This window comes from Solea solea, chromosome 1 (genome assembly GCF_958295425.1).
Source record: "Solea solea chromosome 1, fSolSol10.1, whole genome shotgun sequence".
Classification (NCBI taxonomy): domain Eukaryota; kingdom Metazoa; phylum Chordata; class Actinopteri; order Pleuronectiformes; family Soleidae; genus Solea; species Solea solea.
The window spans coordinates 25,022,259-25,050,053 of NC_081134.1; the positions used below are offsets into that span (position 1 = coordinate 25,022,259).

The 27,795-nt window shown below is 47.2% G+C and overlaps 1 protein-coding gene across 5 annotated transcripts in view; it reads left to right on the plus strand.

Moving 5' to 3' along the window:
* The window catches only part of smg7 (SMG7 nonsense mediated mRNA decay factor), a 19,466-nt gene extending 526 nt beyond the window's left edge, over window positions 1-18,940 (plus strand). The window contains exons 2-23 of one of the 5 annotated variants that reach the window (XM_058632943.1): window positions 333-364; window positions 1,963-2,080; window positions 2,440-2,572; window positions 2,953-3,124; window positions 3,207-3,278; window positions 3,859-4,009; window positions 4,092-4,227; window positions 5,771-5,930; window positions 7,239-7,398; window positions 7,511-7,581; window positions 9,766-9,850; window positions 9,941-10,060; window positions 10,137-10,557; window positions 10,645-10,786; window positions 11,084-11,490; window positions 11,669-12,019; window positions 12,992-13,138; window positions 13,661-13,747; window positions 13,897-14,047; window positions 14,177-14,347; window positions 16,825-16,985; window positions 17,460-18,940. In XM_058632943.1, coding sequence (XP_058488926.1) covers window positions 333-364; window positions 1,963-2,080; window positions 2,440-2,572; window positions 2,953-3,124; window positions 3,207-3,278; window positions 3,859-4,009; window positions 4,092-4,227; window positions 5,771-5,930; window positions 7,239-7,398; window positions 7,511-7,581; window positions 9,766-9,850; window positions 9,941-10,060; window positions 10,137-10,557; window positions 10,645-10,786; window positions 11,084-11,490; window positions 11,669-12,019; window positions 12,992-13,138; window positions 13,661-13,747; window positions 13,897-14,047; window positions 14,177-14,347; window positions 16,825-16,985; window positions 17,460-17,573 — 3,562 coding nt within the window. In that variant the 3' untranslated portion in view covers window positions 17,574-18,940. Of the gene's footprint in view, window positions 1-332; window positions 365-1,130; window positions 1,234-1,962; window positions 2,081-2,439; window positions 2,573-2,952; window positions 3,125-3,206; window positions 3,279-3,858; window positions 4,010-4,091; window positions 4,228-5,770; window positions 5,931-7,238; window positions 7,399-7,510; window positions 7,582-9,765; window positions 9,851-9,940; window positions 10,061-10,136; window positions 10,558-10,644; window positions 10,787-11,083; window positions 11,491-11,668; window positions 12,020-12,991; window positions 13,139-13,660; window positions 13,748-13,896; window positions 14,048-14,176; window positions 14,348-16,824; window positions 16,986-17,459 lie in introns of those variants that run through there. The other 4 variants (XM_058632978.1, XM_058633065.1, XM_058633154.1 and 1 more) reach the window with 4 other exon arrangements.
* The last annotated feature ends 8,855 nt before the right edge of the window (window positions 18,941-27,795 follow it).

Below are 27,795 nucleotides of genomic sequence, written 5' to 3' on the forward strand. Positions count from 1 at the left end.
ATGAGCTAGCGGAGAACATGGACATCTGTTGTCCATGAAGACAGAAGACAGTTAATGTCAACGTTTGTGTCCAGGTGATAGTCAGAGCGATGTTAGTGACAAGTGTGTGTATGTGTCCAGGTGATAGTCAGAGCCATGTTAGTGACAGGTGTGTGTGTCCAGGTGATAGTCAGAGCCATGTTAGTGACAGGTGTGTGTGTGTCCAGGTGATAGTCGGAGCCATGTTAGTGACAGGTGTGTAAGTGCATCAGCTCTGTGGACTGTGAGTAATGAGGAAGTGTGAGCTGAAGCTGTCTAACTCCTCCTCTTCCTGTGTGTTTACTTGTGTGCAGACAGGCAGAGGCCCTGAAGGCTGACATGACAGGTAAGTGTAATGTCACGCCACTCTCTGCACGTGCACTAGATTAACATGTACACACTTTTTTTTAAGTGTAACTGAAACACTGTTTTCAGGTGCGTCATAACAGTTTGAATTTCCCAGATAAAAATGATGAAACATTCAAATATATTTAAATATTAAAGGGGACATATTATGCAAAATCAACTTTTTAATCATTTTAATACTTATATTTGGGACTCTGGAGGCCCTACCAGTCGCCAAAGTGTGGAAAAAGAATACTCAGTCATATTTTCGTGGTCCCCCTTAGTGTAAGTATAGGCGATAAAACACGCAATGTTGAATTCCCTGTGCGTTATGACGGCAGCATGCGCATTTCACCGCGAATGTTACCACCCCACCAGTAAGTTTACTTGGAGAGCTCCACCTTAGCTCCACCTTGTCCCGATAAAATGCGAGAGTGCAAGCGAGGGAGGAAGAGCGGTATTATGTCAACGCGGAGGGACAAGTGTGCTGTTGGTGGCTGCACAGTGGAGCACAGTGTTTTACACAAACTTCCAGCCTCAGAGGATTTTATATATGAAGCTAATGTGCCGGATAAAGTCAGCAAACGTGTGTTTGTGTGTTCGCACCACTTCACATCAGACTGCGGCCAGCGGTCGCTGTATTTAGTCAGCGACCGTATTTCACCGACGTACAAACACACACATTTTTAAGAAAAGGTCACATAGAGCTCATAACTGACCATTCTGACACGTCCTAATTAAAAATATTTGTTCAGTACGTCCTCCTAGGGACAGCCCGTGGCCAAGTGGAAAGGGAACTTGGCTTGTAACCGGAAGGTCGCCGGTTCAAGTCCCCACCAGGTCGAAAGGTCTGGGGTACCCCTGAGCAAGGTACCCAACCCCCATTGCTCCCCGGGCACTACTCAGTGTGGCAGCCAACTGCTGTCCTAATTCTGCTCCTAATTCTAGGATGGGTCTAGGATGGGTCAAATGCAGAGAAATAATTTCCCTAAGGGGATTAATAAAGTCTATTCTATTCTATGACCGGAGCACACACTCAGTCACATACAGTGGCAGTTTATGCAGCTCGGTGGCAATCAGCAGTGCTGTCCCTAAGTGTTTTTAACTGATTTACAGTTCGGCAGTGTTCAGCTTGATCCTTGTGTCGGACGTCTCTTCCTGTGACGGCACTCTCGCTGTTTTCCGCGCACGCTGCCATGTTGATATTGTCAGAGAACTAGTGGAGGGAGGGGGAGAGCAATGGAGCGGGGGGAACAGGAGCTGAGTGAGCGCAGTAAAAAGGACAAATCAGAAACCCCCTGGAAGAAGTGGGAGTGTGTTTGCCTGTGTCTCATTTGCATATAAAGGGACCATGCACGAAACCGACCGTTCTGAAAGTGGTGGTTTTGGCAGGGTTATTGAACTGCTATGGTGCTTCATCCTTATGGTATTTTGACCAAAGCATGTCACAGACATGTTCATTAGGACACCAGGGAACTATTTTAACTTGGGGAAATAGGGTATAATATGTCTCCTTTAAAGATATGGTGTGGGAGGTCTCAAACACAGACGTTTGAATGTGTTGAGGTCACTGTCTTCACTGTCTTCACTGTCCTGCAGATTCAAAGCTGGGCGTGGCAGAGGTGTGGACGTCTCGCCAGGCTCTGCAGGACGTCTACCAGAAGATGCTGGTCACTGACCTGGAGTACGCTCTGGACAAGAAGGTGGAGCAGGACCTGTAAGCTACGCATGCACACACACACATACACACGTTGGACATTCATGAATTGAGGGGACATTGCATTGACTTACATTAATTTCCTGGAGACTTACTCTAACCTAAGCCACAATTACTACTGGCTTAATCCTAATCCTGACCCTAACATCAACCAAACCTTAAAACATATCATCACCTTAAAATGTAGTCATTTACGTTGTTGGGACTTGTTTTTTGTCCCCACAAGGAAGACAAGTCCCCATAATGTGACTGTGTTTTAAACAGTTTTAAGTCCCCACAACATTAGTAATACCCACACACACATATATACACACACACACACACACACACTCGTCTCACTCCTGTGTCGCCCCCTGCAGGTGGAATCATGCTTTTAAGAACCAGATCACCACACTGCAGAGCCAGGCCAAGAACCGAGCCAACCCCAACCGCAGCGAGGTCCAGGCCAACCTGTCGCTGTTCCTGGAGGCAGCCAGTGGCTTCTACACACAGGTGAGAGTCATGTGACTGTCAGATGAGAGTCATGTGACTGATACCTGAACTCAAAGCATCACGATAGAACTTCCACTCGGTTTGTCTCTTTTTAAGATAACAGTAGCAAATAAATCAGATTAAAAGCGTCAACGTTGTCTTTCAGTAGCTGTGATAGTCCAGAGAGATTCAACATGGTCTCACACTGTGTTCACACCCAGAGCCATTTGTCTGTGTGCAAACGTCTGCAGAGAAGAAGCTGATGTGTGAAAAATATACTGAGAACATGATCATGGATGAGATCCACACGAGTCTCTCTGTAGATGAAGAGCTGCTTTCTTCAGCTCAGAGACTTCCAGGACGTGGTGTCTTCTCCTCACGTGTCCTCTTCTGTGTTTCAGTTACTGCAGGAGTTGTGCACCGTCTTCAACGTGGACCTGCCGTGTCGCGTCAAGTCGTCTCAGCTCGGCATCATCAGCAACAAACAGGACGGCAGCGGCACCATCGTCAAACCTCAGCCCAGCTCCTGCTCCTACATCTGCCAGCACTGCCTCGTCCACCTTGGAGACATTGGTGAGACACCGGGACCAGATCTGGACCACGTGTCCTTCACCAGCTGATTCTCACCGTCTCTTTATCTGTGTCCGTGTTTCAGCTCGTTATCGTAACCAGACCAGCCAGGCGGAGTCGTACTACCGTCACGCAGCTCAGCTGGTCCCTTCAAATGGTGAGTGTGACACACCTCCACTGACATCTGTCAGAGACACCAGTCCTCCTCTGTGAGTGTTTGTGTCAGATTATAATCTGAAGAAGTTACAAAGCAGACCAGAGAATAATCTCATCACTTTATTATATTCTCTCTGATTGTCTGTAAACTCTTGTGTGGTGTCTGACATCTATTGTGTGATTGGCCAGGAATGTGAAGTGGGCGTGGTTTATGCAGATATGTTGTTCTCAGGAGTTCTGCACAGGTCTCCTCCATCAGTGATTGACACCTGGTGTGTTTTTTTACTTCCTGCTCTGACATGTGACGTCATCAGACTGCCGGCCTCTGATTGGTCAGAGAGTGTCGTCGCTATAGAGTCATGAGTGTGACGTCAAAGCAACAATGTCCAACTGTGGATCAGAGTGAAAAAGACTTAAAAATGCTGTAACATGGTGGATTTAGAACCACGTTCACTGGTATTTCACTTCAGTGACTGAAGGACTGAAGGACTGAACTAATGATTCACTTTCATTGGAACGACAGCATTTTTGAGCATCGATTGTCGAGGCTAACGTGTCGAATTATTGTGTGTGTGCTGCAGGTCAGCCGTATAACCAGCTGGCGATCCTGGCCTCGTCTAAAGGAGACCACCTCACCACCATCTTCTACTACTGCCGCAGCATCGCAGTGAAGTTCCCGTTCCCCGCCGCCTCCACCAACCTGCAGAAGGCGCTGTCCAAGGCTCTGGAGAGGTGAGACCAGGAAGAGTCCACCTCTTTGTCCTCACTGCGGTAAAAAGTCACGTCTGACGGCGTTTCCTCTGTGTCTGTGCAGTCGTGACGAGGTGAAAACCAAGTGGAGCGTCTCTGATTTCATCAAGTCCTTCATCAAGTTTCACGGTCATGTGTACCTGAGCAAGAGTCTGGACAAGCTGGACTCACTGAGGGAGAGACTGGAGGACCAGTTTCAGGTAACAGGACACAAACCAGTGTGTGTGATTTTCCAGCTTCTTAATCCTTGTGTTACGTCCTGTCGTGTTCGTCACAAGCGTCCAATCACAGACAAGATTCACCGTCACACGTCAGGACTGAACGTTTGAATAACTGCCAGTGAAATGGAACAGCCACAGAATCTAAATAAATCCAAAGTGTCATGATGATCAGAAGAAGGTTTAATGTGAATATTTCCTGGTTTCTTTGCTCCATAAAACAAACGCGTGCATGCGTGCGTCCAGGTATTACTCTAAACCTGTTTACTCAGTCACATTATTGTCTTCCTTGTGGGGACAACAATCAAGTCCGCGCAATGTAGATGACTACATTTGAAGATGAAGATATGTTTTAAAGGGGACATATTATGCTAAATCAACTTTTTTATCATTTCAATACTTATATTTGGGACTCTGGAGGCCCTACCTTTTGCCAAAGTGTGGAAAAAGAATACTCAGTCAATGTACAATGTTACCACCCCACCAGTAAGTTTACGTGGAGAGCGCCACCTTAGCTCCACCTTGTCCCTATAAAATGCGAGAGTGCAAGCGAGGGAGGAAGAGCGGTATTATGTCAACGCGGAGGGACAAGTGTGCTGTTGGTGGCTGCACAGTGGAGCACAGTGTTTTACACAGACTTCCAGCCTCAGAGGATTTTATATATGAAGCTAATGTGCCTGATAAAGTCAGCAAACGCGTGTTCGTGTGTTCGCACCACTTCGCATCAGACTGTGGCCAGCGGTCGCCGTATTTAGTCAGCGACCGTATTTCACCGACGTACAAACACACATATTTTTAAGAAAAGGTCAAATAGAGCTCATAACTGACACGTCCTAATTAAAAATATTTGTTCAGTACGTCCTCCATGACCGGAGCGCAGACTCGGTCTGATACAGTCACATACAGCGGCAGTTTATGCAGCGATCAGCGTTGGCGATCAGCGGTGCTGTCCCTAAGTGTTTGTAACTGATTTACAGTTCGGCAGTGTTCGGCTTGATCCTTGTGTCGGACGTCTCTTCCTGTGATGGCACTCTCGCTGTTTTCCACGCATGCTGCCATATTGATGTTGTCAGAGAACTAGTGGAGGGAGGGGCAGAGGAATGGAGCGGAGAGCACAGGAGCTGAGTGAACACAGTAAAAAGGACAAATCAGAAACCCCCTTGAAGAAGTGGGTGTGTGTTTGCCTGTGTCTCATTTGCATATAAAGGGACCATGCACGAAACCGAGCGTTCTGAAAGGGGCGGGTTTAGCATGGTTATTGAACTGCTATGATGCTTCATCCTTATGGTATTTTGACCAAATCATGTCACTGACATGTTCATTAGGACAACAGGGAACTATTTTAACTTGGAGAAATAGGGTATAATATGTCTCCTTTAAGGTTAGTTTGAGGTCAGGGTTAGGATTAGGTCGTAATTATGGTTTAGAGTAAGTCTCCAGGAAATGAATGTAAGTCAATGCAATGTCCCTCAATTGTGTGTGTGTGTGTGTGTGTGTGTGTGTTCGTGTGTTCGTGTGCGTGCAGAGGCTGATCTTGCAGAAAGCCTTCAGTTCTCAGCAGCTCGTCCACATCACAGTCATAAACCTGTTTGAGCTTCACCACCTCAGAGACCTGAACACTGATGGAGAGCAGAGCTACAGCAGTGAGCAGCAGCTCAGCTGGTTCCAGCTGCTCGGACTCTTCAGTAAGACACACACACACACGTACACACACAGAGACAGACACAGATACACACAAACGCACGCACACAAACACACAGACACTGTTCAGCACCTGTGTGGTGCATTTGTGTCTTTATACACGGGGGAAGCTCTCTTCTGACAACCAGGCTCATATTTGTAATGTTTTAATGACAAAGAATGCAACATTAGTATTTGTAAATAAAGTAAATAATTATTTGTACATTGAGTACAAATGACCCCTAGCTATTTGATTTCCATAAACACTACACAGTGTGTGCCTGTACACTCATGTAGAATTGTACTTAACAGTTGTGCGTGGTCTTCATGTCACGTATTTGATGCGTAGTCCACCCGTCACGCACCTGCCAGGTAGGCGTATGTGCAACAACGCGTGTGCAGCGTCTGTGTGACGTGTATTTAATGAGTATTTAAAAACCTCAAGGTATCCCGAGGAGCGGATGTGCTAGGGCAGGTTGTTCCCGAGCCTGGGGCTGCCGCCGCAAAGGCTCAGTCACCTTTGGTATTTAGCCTCATTTTGGGGGTGGTCAGTAACAGCTGATTGGCAGATCTCAGTGTTCTGGCAGGGGCGTGAATACGGAGGAATTATTGGGGGGGGCTAAGCCATTAAGAGCTTTAAAAACAAGCAATAAAATTTTAAAATCTATTCTAAAAGCAACCGGGAGCCAGTGCAGCGAAGCTAAGACAGGGGATATGTTGTCACGTTTGCGTTTGCCAGTGAGGAGGCGGGCAGCTGCAGGCGGTGCAATAGAGAGTGGTCTAGGCCAGCATACAGTGAGTTGCAGTAATCCAGTCGTGAGTTAACAAAAGCATGGATTACACCTTCGAAATCTCTGTGCTTTACTTTCGATAAAATCTTTAAATGATAAAAGCAGTTTTTCACGACAGAACTAACCTGGCGATCAAATTTCTGCTTGTCATCAACACCAAGATTTTTTACTGAAGACCGGATGTTTGGTATAAGGGGGCCTAGAAAGCAAGCAGACAGACAGACAGACAGACACACACACAGACAGACAGACAGACAGACACACGTACATGCACACACACACACAGACAGACACACGCACACACTGACAGACACACATACACGGACACACGCACACACTGACTGACACACATACACGGACACACACTGACAGACACACATACACGGACACACACACACACACACAGACAGACAGACAGACACATGCACACACACACAGAGACACACGTACATGCACAGACAGACAGATGCACACCCCTGAAGGCTTCTACATGGCGTCTGATGTCACTTCCTGTCTCCTCAGTGTCCTTCCTGGGCGTCATGTGCAGCCGTGTCCTGCTCAATAAGAGCAGAGGAGAGGAGGTGATGGGGGAGTGTCCTCTGCCGGCCGTCAAAGTGTCCCTGGACTGGCTCAGACTGAGACCCAGCGTCTTCCACGAGGCTGCCGTCCACCAGAGGCAGCAGTGAGTATGACGTGTGTCTGTCACAGTTTGAATATGAGACTCTGTTGCTGAAACTATAGCTCCTCCTCTTCCTGCGTCTCTCTCTCTCTTTCTCTCTGTCTCTGTCTGTCAGTGTTTGGCCGTGGCTCGTCTCCATCCTCAACGGTTTTCATCCCAAAGAGGACAACGTGTCCTCGTCCTCAGGTAGGACACCTGCACTCACATTATTGATACACTTGGATCTGTGATCCCAGTCCTGATCAGGTTACAGTCTGGAAGAACCTGTCATCAGCTGTAAAGCTTAAAGGCAGAGTTCAGGTTTTTCACCGTGTTGTGAACCAGCCTGAGACACAGAGACTCAGCTGATTAAATCTATGTCAGTTTAAGTCTATGAGATCTACGTCACATGATCACGTCTTTATCTCTCTGTGAGACTGGAGTGTGTAAACCACTCACTGTCCCATACCAAACCTCATAGAGAAAATCAGTGATTTTAACATCACACACACAGGAGCTGCTGATCCACTGCTGCCTCCATCACTAAGTTCAAATGTCTTATTTTAATGAATTCGGCATTTGAAATACAGTCCCTGACAAAAGTCTTGTTGCTTGGGTACAAGTTGACCTTAAGTGCCCCTCAAATATATGTCTAATCAATTTTTTTTTGACAAGAAATGGCTAATTTCAATCCCAACAGCTTTTGAAATAATGTTTTGGTGCCAAACGAAAGTGCTGAAAAGTATTCTAACGTTCACAGCTTGGTAAAGCCCACTGAGTCCGTTTTTGCAAAGACAAAAGTCTTGTCGCCTCGTCATATGATGCACCCAATCCTAGATTACAGCCTCACCTGTGATCAATAATTGATCAATCAATTAGTGGGTGTGTATAAAAAGAACCTGCAACTTGACCTCTGACAACATGCCTAAGATTCACCCTGAGACCAAAGCGTTGTTTATCAAGAGGCTGAAGACCAGATCCACTGCTGAGGTGGCTGACACCTTCAATGTGTCTCAGCGTCAAGTACAAAGAATAAGAAAAAGATTTGAAGAGACTGGAGATGTTTTTGATAAGCCCAGGTCCGGCAGACCCCGCAAGACAACTGCTCGGGAGGACCGTTTGTTGGCTCGAAAATCCAAGGCCAGCCCCTTTTCCACTGCAGCAGAGCTCCACCTCAAGTCCCCGTGTCAACCAGAACAGTTTGTAGAATTCTGTCTCGAAAGGGCCTCCATGGTCGAATCAGTGCCCAGAAACCAGCACTAAACAAAAGGCAATTAAAAAACCGTGTGGCATTTGCCAAGGCCCACAGCCTGCCAAAAGGATGGATGCTGAAAAGGTGGATTTCTCAGATGAATCTTCGGTTTAATTACATCACAGCCGCCGCAAATATTGCAGGAGACCTACTGGAGCCCGCATGGATCCGAGATTCACCCAGAAATAAGGTAAAGTTTGGTGGTGGAAAAACCATGGTCTGGGGATACATCCAGTATGGGGGTGTGCGAGAGATTTGCAGGGTGGAGGGCAATATCAATAGCCTAAAATATCAAGAAGTATTAGCTACCTCTTACATTCCCAAACATAAAAGGGGTCAAATTTTGCAGCAGGATGGTGCTCCATTGGCGCATACTTCCATCTCTACATCAAAGTTCCTCAAGGCGAAGAAGATCTAAGTGCTCCAGGACTGGCCAGCCCAGTCACCAGACATGAACATCATTGAGCATGTCTGGGGTAGAATGAAATAGGTAGCATGGAAGACGAAACCAAAGACTCTTGATGAACTCTGGGAGGCATGTAAGACTGCTTTCTTTGCTATTCCTGATGACTTCATCAATAAATTGTATGAATCATTGTCGAACTGCATGGATGCAGTCCTTCAAGCTCATGGAAGTCATACAAGATATTAAATATGGATCTCACAGCACCACTACTTAATTCACTGATGTTATGCATCATATTTTTGTATTTGAAGTAAATTATTTGTTCAATTTTCACATTACTCTCTGTAGGTGACAAAACTTTTGTCTTGCCAAAATCTGACCTTCTGTGCTATTAAATGATCAATCTTTCTTCAGTGAAACAAATTTATTTTAGTATATTAAACATAATTTGGGAGGGTTTTAGCTTTCATATGAGCCATTTCTAAAACCAATGGATTAATTAAAAGTCAGGTTATAAGCTGTTGTTTCTAGCAGAGGACCAGCAGCTCCTGTGTTTGGTGTGCGAGAGCGAGTGCTTTACACACTTCAGTTTACTGTGTAACAGTGAGATAAAGACGTGATCATGTGACGTAAACATCGTACAAAGTTAAACTGAGTCACATTTTTTAGTCTTTTGTTAAGTGGATACAATCTGTGTGTGTGTGTGTGTGTGTGCGCGTGCGTGCGTGCTCAGTATGTGTGTTTATTTCCTCCACAGTTACACCGCTGCCTGAGGAGTTTGAGCTCCAGGGATTCTTGGCTCTCAGACCTGCTCTGAGGTACAGACCTGCTCCATCACTGTGTGTGTGTGTGTGTGTCTGTGCGCGCGCGTGCGTGTGTACACATGCTCATGTCTGCTGCTGTTTCAGGTCTCTGGACTTCACCAAAGGTCATCAGGGCATCCTGGTAGACAGAGCGGGCCCGCTGGTCCACGCCCGACACCAGAGACTCATCAGTCTGGGAAAATGGGTGGCGGACAACCAGCCATGGTGAGTGTGAACATGCAGCTGTGTCTGTGTGTGTGTGTGTGTGTGTACCTGACAGCCTCCTGTCTTCTCTCTACAGCCTGATTCAGTACAGAGTCATCAAGGACGGCCTCCTTCTCTTCATCACCGACATTCCTGAGCAGGCCATCGAGGAGCCGCAGGAGAAGGAGATGCCGGTGCTGCAGGAGTCATCCAACGGTGAACAGACGCCCAGCGATGGCGGGAATTCCGGTCTGAAGTCGGTGCTGTCGGCGGGGAAGACACAGAACTCGTGGCCCGATGGCAGCGACAGACCCGTCGTCACCTTCAAGGAGAACATCAAACCTCGAGAGCAGAGCCGGGACATGACACGGAGCCACCTTCAGAAAGACGGCAAAGAGCGCCGGGACTTCACCAAAGGCAACGGCGCGGCTGGGAAAGCAGAGCCGAAGAGAGACGGGAAGAGGAAGAGCGAGCCGAAGAAGGGCGCTCACGAGAAAACCAGCGATGCAGGAAAACAGGTAGAGACGAGCGAAGTTCACATACATGCTGAGGCTGTGAGTGTGGAAGCAGCTGACCACCAGGTGTCACTGTTTCCTGTGGTTCAGGTGAAGGCTCAGACCGAGCTGAGGAAGACTCCGGTGTCTGAGGCCAAGAAGATGCCTGTCACTCAAACTCAAACCACCTGCTCATCACAGTTTATCCCCATCCATCATCCTGGAGCCTTTCCCCCACTGCCCAGCAGACCAGGTACACACACACACACACACACACACACACACACACACACACACACAAACAGACACAGAGACACACACACACACACTGAGACACACAGACACACACACAAACAGACACAGCTCACACACACACTGAGACACAGACACACACACACACAGACACAGACACACAGAGACGCACACACACACAGAGACGCACACACAGAAACACACAGAAACACACGCACACACAGACAGAGAGAGACACACACACACACACACAGACATACATGTGTAAAATACTGGCTCTTGATTGGCTCTCCTGCAGGTTTCCCTCCAGCGTATGTGATTCCTCCTGCTGTGGCGTTCCCGGGGCTCCAGGTGAATCCGGGCTTCACCTTCTCCACCGGAGTGTCCATCCCTGGACCTTTCCTCCAGCCGGCCGTCCACGCCCAGGCCGGCACACAGGTGCAGGCCGGGAAGCAGTCCCACATTCCCTACAGTCAACAGAGGCCCTCCGGGCCGGGGCCGGGTCCAGGTCAGGGGTCTTCGGGTGGCATGAGCCAAAGCCCCTCCCAGGGTCAGCAGCCGCAGTCTCAGCCCTCTTCCCAGCAGCCTGTGCAGATGCAGGTGCAGTCGCCGACCAAACCAGTGCAGCAGCAGCAGCAGCAGCAGCAGCAGCAGCAGCAGGTGGGGATGGGGAAGAGTCCACCTCACCTCCCGGCCCTGCAGCAGGTCAGACCTCATGCTTCTGTTCTACACTGGACCATGACTCATCCATTTATCTGTTCATTCTTTTCTCAGTCAACATGATTCAGGCAAAGAAAAGCTGATGGACAGGTGAATGGAGGATGTGAATGAATGTTGCACAAACTAGTCCTCATGTCATATGTGTTTCCATCTGGACTCTCAGTACATGCAAGTCCAGGACTGGAGTCAGGCTCAGGCAGCTCTGCAGAAGCTCAGCCCCATCCCAGTGTCCATGAAGCAGCAGCAGCAGCAGCAGCAGCAGCAGCAGCAGACCTTCTACATGGCAGCACAGGATCCTCTGAAACTGTACGAGCACCAGCCGCCTCCTCCGCTCTCCAGCATGGACAAGAAGATCAAGTACGCTGACGTGAAGATGCAGGACTTCTACTGGGAGCCATCCTACAGGATGGGCGACGGCCTCGCCGTCATGGCAGACAGGATGAAGAGGCAGCCGGGCGGCATGTGCTCGGAGCAGGATGCCCCGCCCACTGGGCCCCGGGGACAGCAGTATGAGGTGAGGGAGGAGGTGGCTGACATAGGGAGTGAGGCGGAGTCGATTGATAGTTTTTGAGTCGTCTTAAGAGTTACAGTGAAGAGAAGGACACATTTCACTTCACTCAGTCGTAGTTTTCTGCTTCAGACAAGTTGAGCTTGAATTAGAGATGCACAACATCATCGTCCGATGTCCACGTGATAATGATCAGACAAACAAAGATCCTCCCATGTGACGAATAAGCTCTTCTCGAGGAGCGGTTCAGGGACAAAACTTTTTTGTCAGTAGTTGCTGGTGTCATCGGCATAATCCGGCATATTTTATATTCTTATCATGTTTGATAAGAGATTAAAAGTACAACTATCTTGACTTTGGTAATAGTTGAAGTCACTTTTTTTATAAAATAACTGAAGTAAAAGTCTTAAAGTTTATGAAGTTTACAAAGTATCATTTTCTGATTTAAAATGTGCTTAAGTTTTAGAACTAAAAGTATTAAAAAAGTCAACTGGAAGGTTGAGGGTTCAATTCCTGGCTCTGCTCGTCTGTATGTGTGAAAACTGTAGTGTGAAGCAGCTCATCACGACGAGAAAAGCTCTTCATGAATACAGACCATAATAGCAACTCTTCTTTTGATGTGTATTTATATATGTGTGTGTATATATGTATATATATATATATATATATGTATATATATATATGAACCAGTGCGCATATATATATATATATATAAAAATAATGTAAATAACGAAGTAAAGTAGAGAATTGTAGACTTGAATACACAGATGATTAAAAGTGAACCACAGCACCACCTTCAGGCTGCAGGTGGAAGTGCAGACAGTGATGTTGTCGCTGTAGCTCCTGCTCTCTCTGCATCTGTCCTCTGTGTCCGGGCTCTGTCGTTTATAGCCTTACTTTTCTTTTTCTCTTCTTCTGTTTCTTCACTCTCCTTCTCCTCCTTCTCCTCCTCCTTCTTCCTGCTTCTCCTCTCACTAGGACAACAAGAGCTCGCCTCTTCTCCCTCCTGACCTGTTAAAAACTCTAGCAGATTTTGAGGAGGAGGAGCTCGTCTTTTCTAAGCCTCCTGATTTCTTCCAGGCCATGGCTGCTCCTCTTAGCTCTGCTCCTGGACCAAATATATTTGTATGTAGCCCCTCCCTCCACATACAAGCCACCCCCCCCCACACACACTAGGGCTGGGCGATATGGACTAAAAGTCATATCTGGATATTTTTTCTGTCCCCCAAAGCATTATAGCATATTAGATCAAATGTTTACCCGTTGAAAAATAAACAAACAGTCCTTTATAAGCCACATGCTAAAGTTCAGTGGTCACTGAAATTAAAATTAAACAAATCTCTTTCCTGCATGACAATAATATACAGTCATTAATTCACCCACATCCCCTATGGGTGCGACGCCCCGGTGTGTGTGTGTGTGTGTGTGTGTGTGTGTGTGTGTGATATTCAAATATGGAGATATCCAAATATGGAGATATCGCCCAGCCCTGCCCCACACCACCCCCATGACCCCTGACCCCTGTAGTCACACTGCTAACACCATGTCTCAGCCCAACACAGAGACACTTTAACCTTCATGATGCTTTTACTGTGAAACTCCTGTCCATCTGTCTGTCCACATCCTGTCTGTCTTCTGTCTCTGCAGCTGTCCAACCAGACGAGGATGGACAGTGGTCCGGAGGTCATAGGTCAATCCTCTTCCCTCTTGCCCATGTCTGGGTTCCCCATGCAGGTGAGAGTAAAGTGGGCAGTTCCAGTGTAGTTCTGTGGGAAGTGAAGATGTGGGCGTGGCAGTGACAGTGTTTGTCCACCAGAGGGCAGAGTGTCTGTGTGGACACATGAATAATGTGTGTGTGTGTGTGTGTGTGTGTGTGTGTGTAGGAGTACAACCAAAACAGCATCTTCAGTCAGGCCTACGGTAAGAATCTGCCGCCCAATGCCAAGCCCGACGTTCCCATGATTCACCAGGAGCCGTCGCTCTACTCTCTGTTTGAAGGGACTCCGTGGTCACCCTCTCTCCCCGCCAGCTCAGGTTTGTGTGTGTGTGTGTGTGTGTGTGTGTGTGTGTGTGTGTGTGTGTGTGTGTGTCTCACCTGTAGTCACATGACACAAGCTCACGTCTGTCACATGTCTCTGATGTGAGTTGCACTCTCATTGGCAGATCACTCCACCCCAGCCAGCCAATCCCCTCACTCCTCCAACCCCAGCAGCCTGCCGTCGTCCCCGCCCACACACAACCACGGAGCCACGCCCTTCTCTAACTTTGGACCCATCGGCACGCCGGACAGCCGCGACCGCAGGGTGATGGACCGCTGGAAGGCCGACAAGACCGGTGAGGGGTGGGGCGGGGGAGAGAATTGGGGGTTGGGGGCAAATGCCTATTTATCTAAAGTGGATGTAGTTATGTTCTGTACTGTTTCATTTGAATTGTATATCTCTTTGTTAAAAAGGAGTGTTGTTAAGCAATAATTTTGCCTTCATAACATTTTTTTTAAATGAAAATAACGCTACTGTAAGCTTGTCACAGTACACTTAATGAACATCAGCAATTCTTATGTAATCTAATCATCTCAAAATCATCTAAAATTCATTAAACCAGGAAATATTTACATGTAGCTTGGCTTTATTAATAAAAACTGTTTATGCTGTTTGCAGTTGCAAGGCGACAGTGTGCTAATGCAGGATATTTAAAGGGGACATATTATACCCTATTTCCCCAATTAAAATAGTTCCCTGTTGTCCTAATGAACATGTCAGTGACATGATTTGGTCAAAATACCATAAGGATGAAGCATCATAGCAGTTCAATAACCCTGCTAAACCCGCCCCTTTCAGAACGCTCGGTTTCGTGCATGGTCCCTTTATATGCAAATGAGACACAGGCAAACACACACCCACTTCTTCAAGGGGGTTTCTGATTTTTCCTCTTTACAGTGCTCACTCGCTCAGGTCCTGTTCCCTCTGTTCCATTTGTCTCCCCCTCCCTCCACTAGTTCTCTGACAATATAAACATGGCAGCGTGAGCGGAAAACAGCGAGAGTGCCGTCATAGGAAGAGACCGCTGCCACCGCTGATCGCCAGCGGCAAGCTGCATAAACTGAGCATACAGTCACCGGTCTGATACAGTCACATACAGCGGCAGTTTAGCCGCTGGCAATCAGCGGTGGCGATCAGCGGTGCTGTCCCTTCTTAAAAATGTGTGTGTTTGTACGTCGGTGAAATACGTTCGCTGACTAAATACGGGGACCGCTGGCCGCAGTCTGATGCATTACATTACATTACATTACATGTCATTTAGCAGACGCTTTTATCCAAAGCGACTTACAATGGAATCAAGTACAATTAGCCAGGGGTGGAATCGAACTTGCAACCATGATGTCTTTCGTACACAAGGTAGGGTCTTAACCACTGAGCCTCTCCACCCCCCGCGAAGTGGTGCGAACACAGAACACACATTTCCTGACTTTATCCGGCACATTAGCTTCATATATAAAATCCTCTGAGGCTGGAAGTTTGTGTACACTAAGGGGGGACCATGAAAACATGACTGAGTATTCTTTTTCCACACTTTGGCGACTACTAGGGCCTCCAGAGTCCCAAATATAAGTATTAAAAGTTGATTTTGCATAATATGTCCCCTTTAATATGGACGTTAGTAAAGTTATGTTACTGTCGTCAACGGAGGTCGCAGTGGAGCTTTGACCAGAAACGTTAGCACTCATACGCAGGTGGTCAAACTCATGACATTCTTGGTATTTAATGCCATGCTGGGTTGACAAATCTTTCAACATGTTGCTAGTATTTGCACCCTTACACAATTGTACAGACTATAGGGATCTTAGGTGGCAGCAATCACTTCAGGGTGTCCGGTCAGGACACTGTTGTACTGTTCTGATGCGTGCATTAATAAGAGGCAGAGTCCTTTAATACAGTTCAAGCTATTTATCGAAGTTTGTGTGAGGGTGTGTGGTTGCTGCAATACAAGCACAACACAATATTGACTGATTACAAAATAAAGCACAACTTCGACATAGAAATACACCGAGCTATCCCGATAACAACAGAAATATAGCTACATATAAACAACAGGGATTAGCCATGCAGATTAGCAATACAGCAACATAAACTTATCTGATTATTGCTTGTTAGCAGCTAGCCCCACGTTACTCATTAGTGACTAATTACTCATCACACCACATAACTGATGGTAAAAAAACAACTGCCAGGTCATCAAACAGATCCATGGACAAACCCAAACACCAACACAGTGCAACACACAACCAAAACATTGCAACTCACGGCTTCATGGACGCACACACCACAGAGATCGTTCAGCAGACACTCACTCTGAGCCGAACAGCACGTCGACGGTGCGTTCAGAGACCTCAGCAGGGTGGGAATTCCCGTAAATGTACCGTAACGCAACATTTCGGGGAAACCGGAAAAAAACGGTGTCCAGTGAAATGAGAGAATCGTTAAGAACAATTGATAACGTTGGAGGCGTACAATTCCGATGGAATCGGTCAGTTGGAACTGGTTCCGACTCGGAACCGGTTCTCGATACCCATCCCTAGTTACAAGAGCATGGTATTTTTATTGTATGAGTTGAAAGAGGATCTGAAGTCACTGAGCTCTGTGTTGTTACATTTAGAACAAATTAAATTCTATTTTTATTTCTTATTTCTACTTGTATAGCGCCAAATCACAACATACCTGGTCTCTGTATGTGGACAACGTCATGGAGGACACACAAACCCAAACTCTAAAAAAAATTCCCTTAGTTAATGGTTGATGACCTGTGTGTTCCAGGTGCGGTCAGTGGCTTCGGTCTGGACTATCTGCCGGCCGCGGCCTCGACTGCTGCGTCCGACACCAGCTGGCACCAGACCGGACCAGGCGGCAGCTCCTGGACCAATCAGGAGTCTCCGATGGAGGAGTCGTCCTCCACTGTGCTGCTCGACAGCCTCAAGGTGTCACAAAGTTCTATTCACTTCACTTGTTAAAGGGACAGTTTATCTCACTGTTAGACATACTCTTCCGACAGGAAACTGAAGGTTGTGAACCACTCACTCTCCCACACCAAAGACCATAGAGAAAATCAGGTGTGGTCACTTTGTGTCACTGAGGTTAATTCAAACGTGGGTTTTCAAAAGCAGAAATCGCAAATCTGAGACATTTGAACTTAGTGATGGAGGCAGCTGTGTGTGTGTGTCTGTCTGTCTGTCTGTCTGTCTGTCTGTGTGTGTGTGATGTTAAAATCACTCATTTTCTCTATGAGGTTTGGTGTGGGAGAATAAACTTCCGTCTAACAGTGAGAGACTCAGGCTGGTTCTCAGCAACAGGGGGCACTCACAGCACAGTCACTACAAAAAAAACAAAACTATGCCTTTATTTTGACTCTTGTGTGTTGTTGTCCTCTGGCTCCGCCCCCTTCTTGTCTCCAGTCCATCTGGTCCAGTTCCATGATGCAGCCCGGCCCGTCGGCGCTGGAGCAGCTCCTCCTGCAGCAGAAGCAGAAGCAGCAGCGAGGTCACGGCGCCATGAACCCGCCTCACTGAACGTCAGCCCGAGGATGTGGAAACGACCTCCACCAGGAAAACCAACAGGAAGTTTGACGTGCTCCATAGGAAACGGTAAATTAAAGTGGCGAGAGGCGGTGGAGGCTTTGGAGGCGACGCGACCTCCAACGAGGCTGAAACACCAAACCCCACCCCCTCGGCTGTCGAGGAGTGGTGACGCCCCTCCTGGACCGGAGGGTGCGGGATCTCTTCAACCCGTGATGTTAGGCCACTGCCGGGTTTTCTTCAAACCCGCAAATCTGAAACATTGAGGAACACGCCCCCGCTCACCACGGCCCCACCCTTGTTTTGGACAGACACCACAGCGACCTCCTGACCTCCTGGACGTCTGAGCGGCCTGATGGACGAGCGCCAGTTTTTAGCGTTTCTGCCGCCGCCACGCTGTGAGAGAGCGAGGACGGTGTGGTGGTCGGGTTCAGGGAGAGGTCATGTGACTCAGCGGGGGACATATTAACAGACTTCATATTCTTTAGTGAGGAGGAAGAGGCTGTGATTGGCTGAATGAAGGACAGTTCTATAAATATATAAATAAAATGTAGTTGGACTTTGTGGTGCCGCAGGCGCTTCCTCGCCTGGACTGAGGGGGCGGAGCCGTGAGGCTCTAGCTGGCGGCGGTGCGGAGGAATGATGACGTAAAAAAAGGGAGGGCTAAGAACGGACAAGTCTGTCGGTCTTAGCGACATTAGCATTAGCTTGAAGAGAGTTTGTGATTTTGTTCGTAGCAAATTTAGCTTTTAGCCTCCGCGCAGAGAGAGAGAGAGAGAGAGAGAGAGGGAGGGAGAGAGAGACTGTATTGATCCCAGAGAAGATCAAACAGTGACTCAGCAAATCTAAAAATAATATTGACCTTTGACCTGGAGATGATTGGAATTTGAAGAAATAAGAATTTGTTTTTACGAAAACAGTAAATTGACGATCGACCGATACAGCTGCTGATCATTGATCTGCTTCAACAGGCTCCGCCCCCTGACGTCCTGTGCCGCCACGTTGGCTTCAGTTTCTGACAACATTCCTGTGCAGGAACTGGGCGGAGCCAATCATTGTCAGAGCCAATCAGAGCACAGCGAGTGACGGCGGTGTTTTTATTTCCTGTTGTTTGATAAACGTGTGATGGTGTTTTCATGTTCCATTTACAATCTATTAGAAAATAGCGACAGATGAAAGGGTGAATGTGAGGATGGAGACGCTGGTCCTGGTCCTGGTTCTGGTTCTGGTTCTGAGCTGGACGACTTCTTCTGTTGCCTGTTTTTTTTTTTGACGTTAAAGGACCGCCCTGTAGTTGTGGAAGGTTTGAAAGTGGGCGTGTCCTGACCTTTAAATAAAGGATTATTCTGTTCTCCTGACAACGGCGTCCATCTTGATTTTCTCTGTCTGCTTCATAAGATCATGTGACCTTCATTCTGTTTGTGATGTTGCGTCCCATCAGATAAGCCAAACCCCCCCCGCCCCAGCGGTTTGAAGGTGAAAACCTTAGACCACGTCCAGGTGCACTTTGTCTTCTCGCTATTGACAAACAATTCAACAGTTTTTGTACGAGTGTTTATCGCTGTGTCTCGACCACAGTGACACAACCAGACCTCACACTGCTATTAAAACCACCTCTGGTTCTGCACAGGGTTCCCACGTCCTCTCAGGGTCTCCACATCCTCTCAGGTTCTCCATGTCCTCTCAGGGGACCACATCCTCTCAGGGTCCACATCCTCTCAGTGTCCACATCCTCTCGGGGACCACATCCTCTCAGGGTCTCCACGTCCTCTTAGGGTCTCCACGTCCTCTCAGGGTCCAGGTCCAAGTCCTCTCAGGGTCTCCACGTCCTCTCATATCCATGTCCTCTCAGGGTCTCCACGTCTTCTCAGGATTTCCACGTCCTCTCAGTGTGTGTGTGTGTGTGTGTGTGACTGTGAGTGACAGGGTGTGTGTGTGAGACAGGGTGAGAGTGTATGACAGGGTGTGTGTGTGTGACAGGGTGAGAGTGTGTGGAGTGTGAGAATGTTCATATAACCTCTAACCACAAATAGAAAAGACAACAATAAATGCATATTAAGTTTCAAAGCCAAAGTTGATTTAATTACACTTAACACTGATGCTCCAGTATTTATGCACATAACAATGATAATCTATGATGTGAACTCCCAGTATTCAGTCACAAAATATTGATGATCCATAGTGCAAGCTAATACATTAGACACACATTTCTCTTGATAGCTATTATCTTATTGTGCACAAAGTATTTTACTGCCTTCCATTCTCTTCCTTCTTCCCGGAGAAACTGATTTTAAACATTGTCGACACTCCAATTTTCCAGGGACATTCATTTTTTGAAGGAAGTCATAGAAATGGTGTTCAATGATGAGTTTCTTGGGTCGGGACCAGGGATTTCTGAATTTCCCTATAAATAGAAAATAAATAAAAAAAAAAAAATGGCCACCATTAATTCTTAACAAATGTCAAGGTTTCCATGGATACAGAGTCAACAGAATGACCCGTTTTTATGTCCCCAAGTGCCTTTCTTGAGGTAGAAGCCCTTTCTTCAGACTGTTTTAGATATCGGCCCTTCCTCTAGAACAGAGTTAACACTCCTGGTCCTGCATGTTTGAGATGTTTCCCTGCTCCAAAACACCTGAGGGAAGGTCAGCACCGATGATCTTCTGTGCAGACCTGACTGGCCAGTCTGGTCCTGTCTTGTTTTGTGGCTGAGATGGATGTGCACAGGACAGACCAGCAGCTCCTGTGGCATGGTTTTACTTCCTGAGTTGCTGCAGGACGTACAGTCTCTGCTGGGCCTTCTTCCTGACAGTATCAGCACGTGAGGACCACCTCAGATCCCGTGAGAGGGTGGTTTCTAGGAATCTGTGGCACTCCACTGTTGACACTGTTGTTGAGGATGATGAGACGGTGAGGGGAGGGTTTCTCCTGAAGTTCACTGTCATCTCCACCGTCTTGAGCAAGTTCAGCTCCAGGTGGTTCTGACTGCACCAGTGGAAGGGCTGGTCCACCTCCTGCCTGTATGCGGACTCATCATCGTTGTGTAGAGGGAGAAGAGCAGTGGGGAGAGAACACATCCCTGGGGGGCGCAGGTGCTGATGGATTCTGGTGATGATGTGACGCTCCCTAGCTTCTGTCTGTAGCTCGTCTTAGCTCCCCTGATCTCCATGGTCAGTTTGTTCCTGGACTGCTTGTATTTTTTCTAAAACAAATGACAAGTAATATTTGAACATTACATTGTATTTACATATAATATGGGCTACATTAATGCTAGCTGCATCAAGTGTCAAACTTGACTAAGATTGGTTAGATAAATAATCTCACAATTCTTAGAGTTTACTTCTTCTTCAAGGATAGTTAGTCACAATTATTAAATAACACAATTGAATTAAGAAAAGGCTTGCTTTGAAAACAATTACTCTAGCCTATTAATATGATTACATTCTGTACATTATAATGACTAGTCATTTAAATGTTCATTTCTTCTTGAGGTTGTTATGAGAATATCAGTATCATTCTTACACAAACCAACCACAACACTATGCTGATAAACTATTGAATTCATATATTTAAAAAGTATCAACGTTTCAGTCATGAAGACCTTTCTCGTGAAGTGGCACAGCGCTTCAATAGGTAGGTCGTCATAGGAGGTTCATAGTCACATATACAGCAGTTTCCTCATGTAAATTCTTACTTTATACATTAGGCCTGCACGATTCGGGGAAAAATATGAATCACGTTTTTTTAGCTTAGAATTGATATCACGATTCTCTGGCACAAAGTTTATTGCACACGTGAACCGTGACAAAACAAAACAAATTGACAGTACCACTGATGGACAATGACAATGGAGATTCTGGATTCTGCATTCTGGATGAAATGGAAACTTTACAAGTTCAATTCAATTCAGTTTTATTTGTAAAGCGCCAAATCATAACATACATGATCTCAAGGCACTGTACTAAGACAACATCAAGGAGAGCAGATTGCCCCAACAGTTCACACAATGAGCAAACACTAGGCGTCAGTGGAGAGAAGAAGAAATCTGACATAACCAGGCTCAGAGATGTGCGGTCATCTGCCTCGACCGGTTGGGGTAAAAGGAAAATGGGGGACAGAGGAGAGGTGGGGGACAGAAAGGGGGGAGAGAAAGGACAAGATGGAGATGAGGTAGAGACAGAAGAGAGAGAGAGACCAGGAGCAGATACACAACAACTGTATCAAGTTACAAGTTTATAGTCAATGATATAGACAAGTGTTGCAAGTAACCGTCTTGTCGTCTTTTGGTGAGAATATAACCACACTTTAGAGCACTTCTGCCTCAGTGCCATGTTTGATGCCTTCTGAACCAAAACAGCGCAGCTCATGTGTGACGTCATGACGCATTTGCAACGAAACACAAAGCAAGTGGTGTGTGTGTGTTGTCCTCTCTTTATCTTACCAATGACAGTCACACATATGATACCATGCTTCATATATTGTAACAATATACCACTTCCTGCCTAACAATTATCAGAATTCATCCGAGTTTCTTTTCTATGACATTTTGTACTAACAAGCAGTATTGATAAGATAACCCTTTATTCTAAAAACATACCTTTTTCCTTGTTGATGAATTTCTTCTGAAATGTGTCTTTATCTTGTCCAGAGGCAATGAAGTGCAGGATAAAGTGTTTTCAGGATAAACCCTCCTGGGTCTCATTTTTCTGCGAAACATTTGAGAACATACATAATACACTGTCTTGACCAACAACCATTTAATTTAAAATGGTACATGATGAAAAACAGGATAATTTGAGTAACTCTGGGAAAGGCCATGACGCTACCAGTATTTTTCAACATAGTTATACCAACACACTGAATTGACAGATCCATACAAGGGTAATTTGTAAAGATTTGGAACTTACCTCTTGTTTTAAAGATTGAAGACAGAAATCGAGAAGATGTAGTACAAGGTTGAGTTTCCGTCTCCAAAAACTTGCAGTGGTCAAAATGTTGCACCAAAGCTTGCTGTGAACCTTCTGTGAGGAGTATACATACTCAGTCCTTGGCTGTCAGGATCAGACATCAACTGCTGTCTATTGATGAAACAGGAATGCAAATGTTCTCTGGCCATGGAATTGTGAAGCTTCCTCCATGTAAATGAACGGTGCATCAGAGCAGGTCAGACATGCTGCTCTCAGCTCTGTTGTTCTGAAATGGGCCGTTATCTGGCCAGACATATGACAGTTTCCTCTGCACGAGACAGAGACGCTGAAAATTCTTCAATTTACTGAGACTGTTAACAAGTAGTGGAAAAGTTAGAGACTGAAACACTTAATCCGACCAATAAATTGCTGCAGCATAAGATATTCTGTGGCTGATGTGGGCAATTGGAATAAAAATGTATGATTCAAGACAGAAGGGCTTGCATGGCCACCATGAGCATATTACTTATGTCTTAATATTAACCTGAAAACTTAAATCCCACTCTTAAAAGAAATGTGTCTCTTAAAGTAGTAATGTAAATGTTATTTAGTTGGTTGTTTTTTGTAAATAGAGTAAAATATGATTTATCCTCTTTGTTTATGTTTCATATAATTACTTACTGTAGTTAATTGTGGATAGAAAAAAAACTACATAGAAACAGTGAAGTGACTCTAATCTTTAATGTTGAATTGTGGTGAGTGCTGTAATGTATGCAGCTATACATGTTTCCAGCCTGCTCTGATCTGTCCTATTGAATCACTTACAATCTGTCAGAGCTGGTACAACTGTAAAGACGACTCTTCATGGAGAATTCTGTTAGAACTCAAACTCGGAAATAGTTAAGATGATTAAGAGTAACTCCTCTTTTTGTTAGGACAAAATGACACAGGTCCCCTGTTAGATGGTAAAGAGCAACATTCACACTCCTATAGTACAGAAAAAGACATATACGATCCTATCTTACACATTACATTTTAATCAAGTTTGAAATGTAACTGAGAATTATTGTGAATTGTTATAAATCCCAGATAAAAGTCAGTGTTGCTGCTAATACTGCAGTACTTGAGATTAGTGCGTACTTCTAATTAAAAAAAACTTAAATAAACATTGTTTTATTCTTATAATTCCAGTGGCCATGATTATTTAATATTTGTATATTATAGAACGACAGTCCCGTTAGCCTGGTAAACGTGTATGTGTGTGTGTGTGATGGGGTGTGTGTGTGTGTGTGTGTGGCAGTTGCCTGTGGTTTCCTCTTGATCGCATGTTTTTGTGCGACTCTTTTTCACTGTGTTACGGTGGGGTTCCACAGTGACTGAGGATCTGCAGAGACCTGAACAAGAACCTGAGGAGCAACCGCTGAGACCACCACAGACGTCCGCGGTCAGCAGGACCACACACACGCACACACACACACACACACACACACACACCACGTCCTCTCTGGGTCCACGTCCTCTCTGGGTCCACGTCCTCTCATGGACCACGTCCTCTCAGAGTCTCCACGTCCTCCCATGTCCACGTCCTCTCAGGGTCTCCACGTCCTCTCAGGGTGAGAGTGTGTGACGGTGGTTATGTGTGACAGGGTGAGAGAGTGTGACAGGGTGACTGTGTGTGTGTGACAGGGTGAGTGTGCGTGCGTGTGTGTGACAGGGTGAGTGTGTGTGTGACAGGGTGAGTGAGTGTGTGTGTGTGTGTGTGACAGGGTGCGTGTGTGTGTGACAGGGTGAGTGTGTGACAGGGTGACTGTGTGTGTGTGACAGGGTGAGTGAGTGTGTGTGTGTGTGTGTGTGTGTGTGACAGGGTGAGTGTGCGTGTGTGTGTGTGTGTGTGTGTGTGTGTGAGAGACAGGGTCAGTGTGTAACAGGGTGAGAGTGTATATATGACAGGGTGAGTGTGTGTGTCAGGGTGAGTGTGTGTGAGACAGGGTGACTGTGTGTATGTGTGACAGGGTGAGAGTGTGACTGTTGAGTGTGTGTGTGACAGGGTGAGTGTGTGTGTGAGACAGGGTGACTGTGTGTGTGTGACAGGGTGAGAGTGTGTGACAGGGTGAGTGTGTATGACAGGGTGAGTGTGTGACAGGGTGAGAGTGTGTGACTGTTGAGTGTGTGTGTGACAGGGTGAGTGTGCGTGTGTATGTGTGTGTGTGGGAGACAGGGTCAGTGTGTAACAGGGTGAGAGTGTATGTATGACAGGGTGAGTGTGTGTGTCAGGGTGAGTGTGTGTGTCAGTGTGAGTGTGTGAGACAGGGTGACTGTGTGTATGTGTGACAGGGTGAGAGTGTGACTGTTGAGTGTGTGTGTGACAGGGTGAGTGTGTGTGTGAGACAGGGTGACTGTGTGTGTGTGACAGGGTGAGAGTGTGTGACAGGGTGAGTGTGTATGACAGGGTGAGTGTGTGACAGGGTGAGAGTGTGTGACTGTTGAGTGTGTGTGTGACAGGGTGAGTGTGTATGACAGGGTGAGTGTGTGACAGGGTGAGAGTGTGTGACTGGGTGAGTGGGTGACAGGGTGAGAGTGTGTGACAGGGTAAGAGTGTGTGACAGGGTGAAGGTGTGACAGGGAGAGTGTGTGTGACAGGGTGAGTGTGTGACAGGGTGAGAGTGTGACAGGAAGAGTGTGTGACAGGGTGAGAGTGTGTGACAGGGTGAGAGTGTGACTGGTGAGTGTATGTTTGTCAGGGTGAGTGTGTGAGACAGTGTAACTGTGTGTGTGTGACAGGGTGAGAGTGTGACAGGGTGAGAGTGTGACTGTTGAGTGTGTGTGACAGGTTGAGTGTGTGTGTGAGACAGGGTGACTGCGTGTGTGTGACAGGGTGAGAGTGTGTGTGACAGGTTGAGTGTGTGTGTGAGACAGGGTGACTGCGTGTGTGTGACAGGGTGAGAGTGTGTGTGACAGGTTGAGTGTGTGTGTGAGACAGGGTGACTGCGTGTGTGTGACAGGGTGAGAGTGTGTGACGGGTGAGAGTGTATGACAGGGTTAGTGTGTGTGATGCTGAGTGTGTGACAGGGTGAGTGTGTGTGACAGGGAGAGTGTGTGACAGGGTGAGAGTGTATGACAGGGTGAGTGTGTGTGACAGGGTGAGTGTGTGACAGGGTGAGAGTGTATGACAGGGTGAGTGTGTGACAGGGAGAGTGTGTGTGACAGGGTGAGAGTGTGACAGGAAGAGTGTGTGACAGGGTGAGAGTGTGACAAGAAGAGTGTGTGACAGGGTGAGAGTGTGACAGGAAGAGTGTGTGACAGGGTGAGAGTGTGTGACGGGGTAAGAGTGTGACAGGGTGAGAGTGTGACAGGAAGAGTGTGTGACAGGGTGAGAGTGTGTGATAGGGTGAGAGTGTGACAGGAAGAGTGTGCGACAGGGTGAGTGTGTGACAGGGTAAGAGTGTGACAGGGTGAGAGTGTGACTGGTGAGTGTATGTTTGTCAGGGTGAGTGTGTGTGAGACAGTGTAACTGTGTGTGTGTGACAGGGTGAGAGTGTGTGACAGGGTGAGAGTGTGACTGTTGAGTGTGTGTGTGACAGGTTGAGTGTGTGTGTGAGACAGGGTGACTGCGTGTGTGTGACAGGGTGAGAGTGTGTGACGGGTGAGAGTGTATGACAGGGTGAGTGTGTGTGATGCTGAGTGTGTGACAGGGTGAGTGTGTGTGACAGGGTGAGTGTGTGACAGGGAGAGTGTGTGTGACAGGGTGTGTGTGTGTGTGACAGGGTGTCTGTGTGACAGAGTGGGTGTGTGTGTGACAGGGAGAGTGTGACAGGGTGAGAGTGTATGACAGGGTGAGTATGTGACAGGGTGAGAGTGTATGACAGGGTGAGTGTGTGACAGGGAGAGTGTGTGTGACAGGGTGAGAGTGTGACAGGAAGAGTGTGTGACAGGGTGAGAGTGTGTGACGGGGTAAGAGTGTGACAGGAAGAGTGTGTGACAGGGTGAGAGTGTGACAGGAAGAGTGTGTGACAGGGTGAGAGTGTGACAGGAAGAGTGTGTGACAGGGTGAGAGTGTGTGACGGGGTAAGAGTGTGACAGGAAGAGTGTGTGACAGGGTGAGAGTGTGACAGGAAGAGTGTGTGACAGGGTGAGAGTGTGACAGGAAGAGTGTGTGACAGGGAGAGTGTGTGACAGGGTGAGAGTGTATGACAGGGTGAGTGTGTGTGACAGGGTGAGTGTCTGACAGGGTAAGAGTGTGTGATAGGGTGACAGTGTGTGTCAGGGTGTGTGTGTGTGACAGGGAGAGTGTGTGTGACAGGGTGAGAGTGTGTGACAGGGTGAGTGTGTGTGACAGGGAGAGTGTCTGACAGGGTGAGTGTGTGACAGGGTGAGAGTTTGACTGATGAGTGTGTGTGACAGGGTGAGAGTGTGTGTGTGAGACAGGGTGACTGTGTGTATGTGACAGGGTGACTGTGAGTGTGTGACAGGGTGAGAGTGTGTGACAGGGTGAGTGTGTGACAGGGTGAGAGTGTGTGATAGGGTGACAGTGTGTGTCAGGGTGTGTGTGTGTGTGTGACGGGGAGAGTGTGTGTGACAGGGTGAGAGTGTGTGACAGGGTGAGTGTGTGTGACAGGGAGAGTGTCTGACAGGGTGAGTGTGTGACAGGGTGAGAGTGTGACAGGGAGAGTGTGTGACAGGGTGAGTGTGTGACAGGGTGAGAGTGTCACAGGGAGAGTGTGTGACAGGCTGAGTGTGTGACAGGGTGAGAGTGTGTGACAGGGTGAGTGTGTGACAGCATGAGAGTCTGTGACAGGGCGAGTGTGTGTGACAGGGTGACTGTGTGTGTGTGACAGGGTGAGTGTGTGACAGGGTGAGTGTGTGTGACGGTGAGTGTGTGACCGGGTGAGAGTGTGTGACAGGGTGAGTGTGTGACAGGGTGAGAGTGTGACAGGAAGAGTGTGTGACAGGGTGAAAGTGTGACAGGGAGAGTGTGTGTAACAGGGTGAGAGTGTGTGATAGGGTGAGAGTGTGACAGGGTGAGAGTGAGAGACAGGGAGAGTGTGTGTGACAGGGTGAGAGTGAGAGACAGGGAGAGTGTGTGTGACAGGGTGAGAGTGTGTGACAGGGTGAGAGTGTGACAGGGTGAGAGTGTGTGACAGGGTGAGAGTGTGTGACAGCGTGAGAGTGTGTGACAGGGCGAGTGTGTGTGACAGGGTGACTGTGTGTGTGTGACAGGGTGACAGGGTGAGTGTGTGACAGGGTGAGTGTGTGTGACGGTGAGTGTGTGACCGGGTGAGAGTGTGTGACAGGGTGAGTGTGTGACAGGG